Below are 8,447 nucleotides of genomic sequence, written 5' to 3'. Positions count from 1 at the left end.
TAAGTGCTTGTGTAAAACTTTTGAGGAGTCCTAAATCTCTGAGAAGATAGTGCTGCAGCCACGTCACTAAAATACGGCCTCCGCTGGTCAGACCCGATACCTCCTACACGGCTGCAGAACCCCTTGGCTATTACCCACAGCAAGAGAAGAGCTTGATGCGGAGATGAAGCTGTCTGGGAGACTTCAGCAACAAACATGCAGTTTCCTAAGCTGTAATTTGCCAAGGTGGCAAGGGACTTCTCTCTGGCTTATCCTTCCAATCAAGGCTACAAAATCAGGATTGCAGCTCTAAAACTGAAGACAATGCAGACTTGAGAGGGAATCAAGCTCAGCCCTGTGATTTGCTTTTTTTTCTACACGGCAGTTCATGGCTGTAAAAAAGTCGTCTTATCAACCCTGATCAAGCTTGATCACACTGGATCTTCTGTTGTCAAATCACATCCAGGGGTGGAGATGACTTTGTAGATTCAAAGATAAAGACTCTACATACAAATACATAATGGTATATATTCTTAAAGCCTTTATTTGAATGCAAAATAAAACAAGTAAAATTTATATAATCAAAATCTTTGATGTGGTACTAGAAAAAAAAGGTCTCAGATTGTGTGTTGACTTTCTCCTCCAAAACAATCACACATGATTTTAAAATCAGTTTCACTTATACACACAGGTATTGTCGGGATCACAAACACCTTTATCTCTCTCACAATAACAGAACAGTGTCTTATAAGGCTTGGAGTCTCTGCAGAACAGCTGTGACGGAGAGCACAGGTGTAGGACCTTTGGAAGTGCAAAGCAGTCACTGCTCAGAGCAGAGTGTCAGGATGTGGCCCTGGCAGAGCAGTCGGTAGGATTCACTCACAGCACTAACTCTCTGATAAACAAATCTGCGATGGTCGGGAGGAGGAGGTAGCACAATTCATCTGTAAAAAAATTAGGAAGCATGTAAAGCTATTTCTAGATCAGGAAGCTGGAGTGAACTGGAATTCAGGGCTGCATGCACTTTTTCAAGGCAGAAGCCTTTTTTTTCTTCTAATGCTTAGTTCCCCTTTTGTTTTCATAAAGGTCAATTGATATCTTTTTATGCATTTGAGGGGTGCCTAGAGACTTCTGCATCATAATATATCACAGTGGTAATGTCTGCTCACAGGCCAAGATCCTGGCTCACTAGTGGGTGGTCACTCAGAAAATCCACAAGCTCTTTTTCTATCTCTTAATCTTTCAACTGCTAGGCCCAGCTGGCCGAGCGCCAGGGCCAGAAACACAGGCTGCACACCACCAGCTCAGGAAATCAAAGCTTCCAGCTTCACATGAGTGTGGGCCTCTCTTCCCCCTTGTCTTGACTCCTGCTCACACGCACACTCATGATATGCTGCTCCTGTGGCAAACCCAAACTCTCCCTTCACACCCGCTACATCAGTAACTTTACTGCTGGACTGGCACATTTTGGATGAGGGAGTGCGAGGCAATTACGTGTCAAGAACATTTCAGACTCATAATTTTCCCAAACATATGGACATATGGGGAAAAGAACAACTTGTTACTTAACGGCTCTTTTGGATTTTGCAAGTGTGTATTTTCAACCGTCAGTTGTAGCACCTCGTGAATTCTGCACGGTACATATTTTTCCACAATATGGTGCTAAAATCATACATTTTACACTGCAGAGAAGCTGACTATATATACTGTAGTTACACATCACACTTCTGAAAATACTATACCTCTACTGGTTATTAAACCAGCAAATGGCAATTTTCTTCCAGAACAATGGCACCAGAGATTGATGAGATGCTCTGTAATACTTTTTGGTCTTGTTCCCCCAACCAGGTCAGACTGTTCTTCCTCCTTAGCTCCTCAACTGTAGGATGCATCCATATATTATCCTTGCAGCACTTTGGTGGTTTTGGTTTTTTTTTTTTTTTTGGAAGAAGCTCTGTAATGATCTAACAGTAGAAGCATAATTTAATAACCTGTTGGATAAGATTAACAGCTCAGAAGGTGTTTGTCTGATCTGTCCACCTCAACCAAGTGGAGCTGATGCAGTCAAGGGGAGCTCTTAAGGAGAGATCCAGGTTACAGGGAGACAATTGTGCAGGTCCTTCAAAGGCTATAAATAACTCAGGAGCTGTTTCCAGACAGTTTTGGGTTTTTTTGGCCCTGGCTCTTGAAATACTGTGAGTTCTGTTCACTGTGCTGTGATACCATTGGAAGGGTTAGTTAGTTGAGTGATTTACAAAGGCAGTAGCTTATATTCAGAGCTGTTCTTAATTGAGGCCTGGCTTGATAAAGCCACTGTCACATACAAACTATTTTCTTTACAGCTGGATCAAATGTATCTGGGTTTATATTTCAAGGAGGGAAAGGAAAGTATTTTAATTTGTTTTCGCTTCACTTTCAGCAGGCCTTTATAACACCAGCAGCTACCCTGTGGCTGCCAAGTCCTGGCTGAGTATCCTACAGCATCTAAAACTCTTTGAGAGAAGTACAAGGCTGTGTACAGCACGTACATGACAGGCAGAGTTTCCTTAGGGAACGTGCCTTATTTATGGAAGGTACTGAGAGGCACCCATCTTGACATCCAACCCTCCCTCCAGAGGTTTTTCCCTCCTACCTTACTAGGGAAGAGGGCAAAAAGAAATAGAACAAGAACCGAACATGCTTGCTTTGTAGTCGGTTGTATTCCTCTCTCTCCCACCAATGCTTCCTCCTGACTGGATTTAGAGTTGCTCCTTCCCTTGCCCCCGGGAGCCCAGCCCTGTATCTGAATCATAGAGGAGCTCCTCCACCACCCCCAAAGCTGTCTTCTCTGCTCTGCTTCCCGGCTGGTGGGTAGACATTGGTGTGAATGCAAATGCTAGAGCCTGAAGGCCAGCTGGGCAGCTGCAAGCCTCTCAGTACCCCAGGGTTATTCCAGTCTCTCACTTGCATTAGCAGCACAGAAGAAACTTCTGGGATTAAATGCTGCTTCTCATCAGGGCCATTATGTACTGGCCGCGGCTCCTGGAAAGCTGCAGCACACAGACTCACCCTGCGCTGAGCCTTATGGATCTCTTATTCTAATGAGCCCTCTTACCAGGGATATCTAGTAAAGGGATGTGCTCCTATCAGGACAAAATTTCCTGGTGACCTACGTGATTTAATCTGGTGCATACCAAAGGCGGCAAAAAGAGGTGAAAGAAATCCTTGTGCTTAATCATTGGCGAGGTCACAGTCCCTCCCTGATGAGTAGAGAAGCTCAAATGGTTTAATAACACTCCCAAAAGGCAGAAGTTGAGGGATTAAGGACACTTGGGAAATTCACAAAATATATTTCTAGGTGGCAAGACAGTATGGTTTTCCTGTGACAAATCTATGAGCACCTCCAGCCCTTCTGGGCTGAGTAGCACAGGTTCTGTGTCTGGGGATATGCACTTCTGACCTCCTCTGGAGCTAGCTGGCTGCAGAGCAAGCTCAGGCTACATGGGGCAAAGAGCTGGGCACATATCCCACCACTCTTGTCTCCATATGGCTCTGATACCCTGCTGGCCCCCTTTCCCTACCCACCTTCTCTGTTCCTATGCACTGCTGCAAGTAACTTGCTATAAACAGCTATTCTGTCTTCTTCCTCCTGGGCACTAGAGTCTTGAGGTCCTCCCTGTTGCTTTCCTTGCCTTTTCCCTCATCCCTTGATGTGAAGAGCCCTTTTCCCCACTGGCTTGATGGCCCCTGGCTGCAGGAACACAAATAGTTTGGCACTTGGCACTAGCCTGGTGCTGCCCAAGGCTGAGCTCCACTTGGGTGACCAACAGTGGGCCCTGTGCCAGTGTGCCCTTACGTGCCGGTGGGCTCGCCAGGGCAGGGCACAACGTTTCAGACACTTGGCTCTAACCCCAGCCAGAGCAGGCCAGGAAAGGGCTGCCCTGACAGAGCCATGGCAGCACTTGATATGATTTATAGAGTCTGTGCCCATGTCACCTCTGCAGCCACTTCTTACAGCCCAGCTCCACTGAAACCCCAGGAGTGACACTTAGTGAGAGCAGCTGAGGATCTGATCTCCAAGGTTTACGCTTAGAGAGTGCACACTGTCTAAATGTAAGAATGCTCAGTAGCACAAGCACAGCTAAAGCCACATACTTCTCAGGGCTCTGGCTGCCCTGTCAGCCTGCCCAAGCATGGCACATAAAATTTTTTGCCTTAGTCCAAAGACAGCAGGTCGAGTAAGAGGAGAAACTTACTACCTAAACTGCAAAAAAATGAAGGCTTCAAGATAGATGCTGCCACCACCAAACAGAAAGAAGAAGACAGAGGCCAGATGAACAAATCTGAAACTGCAGCGGAGAGCTGCTGGTCTGAATGTGCCTGGAATGCAGCCACTACCTCTGCAGTAGTCCCTTGTCATCTCACGATCACACACTGGATTACACAAGATCCCCAGCTCTCCACAAAGTCCATACTACGTGCTGTGTTCTCACTTAAAGGCTCTATGACACCACTCTGAAGTAAACTCTGGTGACACTACTGCTCTTCCACAGACAGTTACATACTGTACAGGTGTAACTGGGTTCGGCAAATAGTCCTGAGGTGTATTAAGTGTTGTGCTTTATTTCCAGCAGCCACTGTCTATTTTTAAAAGGAATTAAAAATTACTCAACTGTCTAGTACCTCAAGTACTTAAAACACATTGTACCTCACGTGGCTTTAGTTCACCTGTTAGAAAGCACCTATGCTGAGCCCAGCTCAGTAAGAACAACTCCAGGTCTTGTGTGCCATTCTTACAGGCAGCTACGCTTGGGAACAACTCTACAGGGACAATGCCCGACAGGATTCCTCCTGGGCTGTGCTGGCAATTCCAGTCCACAGCTATACAGCCTCAGTCATGGGGTTCTTCTGCCTGGCATCCTGTTGTTTGTACTGGTACTGCTCTGTACTGGTCCCACGGTGTTGGATAACTTCATTGTAAGACGGTGCTTGGTGGGACTGAGGAGGAGAAGGTGGCATGTCCTGCCGGAGGGGTCGTTTATGCTGGCTTGTGACAGGCTGGGCTGGGTAATGCTGGGAGTACCTCAATTCTGCCACTCTTGTGTCTGGTGTGCGGATGTAGTTCCCCTTAGATGAGTGGACAACAGGTTGTCCTCCTTGATAGTAGGGAAGATCTCTCTCTTTGTATATCACTCGTGGCCCTGTTAAATATTCCAGTGGCTTTGCAGGTCCACGCCTGAGGAGGAAGAACATAATAAAGCACGTAAAAAAGTAGTCTTCTAGCCCTGCGACATATTATTGTACTCACAATCTATGTTTACTTTGGGAAAGGAAACACCACCTCCAGCATGACAGGTCCAGATGAATCAAAAGAACTTCTGAAGGATATTGAGCCTCCCACCTGCACGCTACAAAAGTCTGTAACACCAGGATGCTGGAGGAAGGGTGCAGCACACATCACAGCTCTTTTACAATGGGGAAGCACTGGAGCCCTTCAGCTCCCAAATTCAGTCTCCTGTGATCCATTTGCCATAATGGAAACAAAGCTCCTTTAAACAATACATGTTTGACTGAATCTTATCTGGCCTGAGGATAAACAGACGAGTTAGGTCTGCAAGTCTGCAAATCCCATGAGCTTTATATGCACAAATATTCACACTTTCCAAGCAAATTCCCACTATTTTTTCTCCTAACATGTCAGACTGTAAAACTTTGCAAACAGCATAGTTTGAAAAACTGGAACTCCTGGAAGAAACATGAGGGATGTCAGGCTATGATACCTGTATTTAATGGGCAAGCTCCCAATAGGGTTTCAAAAACCTCCTGTGATCTAGGAGGCCTGATATTACAACATCCTTGCAACTTATCTGCATCAGTAGGGGTCTGACAAGCTCTAGTTCATGTGAAAAGCAACATGTGAACATGTCATCCCTGAGGATGTGCCATGGAGCCTTTTCGGTAGCTTTCTGCATCTTAATTCCATGATTTGCACTAATGAAGCATTGGTATTTTTTCCTAGTACAGCTTAACTTGTGATACTTTTGAAATGGCAAAAATAATTGTTCTCACAGACATGTCACCAGAGCATCCCCCAAAGTTCAACTCAATTAGGAGTTTCTGCTAGTTTGATTGCAAATGTCTTTGCACTTCGGGCAAAACCTCCCATTGACTGAAGAGGAAGCCTCTTTCTGAGTAAGAGCTGAAGGAAGACAGCAGGGTTTTGACCCAAAATAGGAGATGAAAGTATAAATCAGTTACACCTGCTCTGTGTCTTTGGGACTGAACTCATCAACTGTTTAAATATTCTTTGAATAGATTTATTTTAAAAAGTCATAATTCTGGTACAGCAGATCAGGTGCTCACAATTCATCAATGCCTCTCTCTTGTTCACACAGAGGTTTTACAAGTGCGCTTTCCCTCTCTTAATCTAGGCTCCCAGACTCCACTGGAACTTGTTTTGTATGAAGTAAAACAAAACATGTGGTTTTCTGCTGCACTCATTTAAGCCCATGGGGTAAATCATGGACATAGGCAATGAACAAACATTATCTGCCTTGAAATGAACCTACAGTTCTCCCCCTGGAATAACTTAGTGCAAATGTTTCCTGTTTAAAATAGAAAGAGCAAAAGAAAGAATTCCAGGCCTTGGACTTTCAGGACTCTATGCTCCCCTGAGACTTTTTCTTTAAAAACAGAACATTATAAAAGACAGGCACTCCTGGCTTCCCTACACACTCACCCCCCACTCCTCCTGGTGAGACAGCCCAGACAAAGTGCTGAAGGGCCTGAAGCCACCCTCTGAGATACTTAAAGGACTCTTAACCATATGTATAGAGACAACTCTTGTCTCTGCTCACACACCTATGCCTTGCAACAAAGACTGATTTCCACAGCATGCCAAAAGTTGCTCTATGTAGTTCTATATGAAGACTTGTTCATTAGTCAGTCTCATCACACTCAGCTTTTAATTCCTCTGTGCACAAAACCACATTTCCAACCAAAAAAGCTTCAGTCATGGTAGGAACTGCTTTGTGTCAAGCAGCAATTCAAGAGGAATAAACATGAAACCTGCACCTATCACCTTTTAATGTAAGCGTAACTCCCAAAATCCTTAGGAAGACAGGAGGTATGTGAAATCTTTTATCAGCCTTGGCAATAATACAAGCAGTGATCTAAGCAATGATTACCAGAACTGTTGCATGAATAGTCTTGGGAAACCCTGGTAACTGCCCAAAAGGCAGTATGACCAAGGAGAAGTTTTATAAAAGACATCCTCATGGCTGCACCAGACTTGCCAGTTCCCTTGGCGATCCCAGTGGGTGTCTCATACACGTGCCTCAATGATGACACTTCTCTTTCATGGCCAGCACAGTATGTCAAAGTCGAGTTATTTCCTGAGGATTCACTCTTCCCCGCCTACCAGCCTTGCTTGGTGAAGTCTGCTCTTAGGGAGCTGCACCCAGTACAACCAAGCAGCCTGGGGAGTCTACATAAACCTCTCGCACAAACCTCTGCTTGACAAGTCTTAAAATACAAGAGAAAAACAACTCATTCTTTCCCAAGTGTATCTGATTGACCATCGGAAAGTCAATCTTTTTAAGGCAGAATAAACACCTGCAGATACCAAGCTCTGCCTGTAGAAATATTGTCACCATTAGGAGCAAGTCTGGGACAATGGGGGCAGTTCCCTGCAGGAAGAGCAGGGCTCCTGTGAAGCAACACCATTTTCACTTGACAGTTGATAGTGTAAAAGTACATGCTGTTGTTTATCCTTAAAGAAATTGCCATAACAACTCAAACCAAACACTTTCTACTTGGCAGCCCCTTGTAGATGCTACGCCTGTTTCTGCAAGAAGCAAAACAATCCCCTCCTTTTCACTCTGCAGACATTACCACCTCTGAGGAGGCCCTAATGAAATTCTTCTCCCCTCTGTCACTGTTTTTATTGGCTCCTGATGAGTTCAGAGTTCACAGGGCCATATCACACCTCCCAGGTGACCCATAGTTTGGGGGTCAAACCAATAACCTCAAGTGGAAAATCAGTGACCCTGGAGTAATCAAAAAAACACAAATTAGGTCAAGCAGGTCCAGCACTCAAAAGGACCAGACCAGAAGCATGCCCTCTGAGAGGACTTGCTGAGTAGGAGCTGCTCTGACCATCAGCTGTTTTCCAGATTTTTGGCCAGTTGTTTGACCTGGGGGTCCAGTGAAATTAATGGCAGGCAGAAGGTAGGGAAGCTGACACAACATCCTGGGAAGGAACTGATCTCATAGCTCAAAAAGTGTTTTTATTGACAGTTTAGCTCTGCTGGCTCCGACTGGAAGAGGCATCACTGACGCAGGTCTGGCTAAAAGCAGAGGCTGCTACTGAGGAACCAGTGGAAGTAAGGGACGCAGGAGCACAAGGTTCAAGAAAGGAGTGAAACTGGTGAGACAGTGTGAAAATGCACTCCTCAAAAAAAGTCATGGGCAAAGTGTCCCTTAAAATA

General features: G+C 45.2%; 1 protein-coding gene across 3 annotated transcripts in view; it reads right to left on the bottom strand.

The window, feature by feature from the left end:
- Positions 1 to 508: 508 nt before the first annotated feature.
- Positions 509 to 8,447, bottom strand: part of PARD3B (par-3 family cell polarity regulator beta) — a 407,820-nt gene continuing 399,881 nt past the window's right edge. For 2 of the 3 annotated variants that reach the window (XM_062004452.1, XM_062004453.1), the window contains one exon: positions 509 to 5,194. In XM_062004452.1, coding sequence (XP_061860436.1) covers positions 4,840 to 5,194 — 355 coding nt within the window. In that variant the 3' untranslated portion in view covers positions 509 to 4,839. The remainder of the gene's footprint in view (positions 5,195 to 8,447) is intronic. The other variant, XM_062004454.1, reaches the window with a different exon arrangement.

The sequence above is a fragment of the Colius striatus genome, chromosome 11, assembly GCF_028858725.1.
Source record: "Colius striatus isolate bColStr4 chromosome 11, bColStr4.1.hap1, whole genome shotgun sequence".
Taxonomy (NCBI): domain Eukaryota; kingdom Metazoa; phylum Chordata; class Aves; order Coliiformes; family Coliidae; genus Colius; species Colius striatus.
The sequence above is the reverse complement of the archived record's forward strand: the minus strand, read 5'-3'. Positions and strand labels throughout refer to the sequence as shown.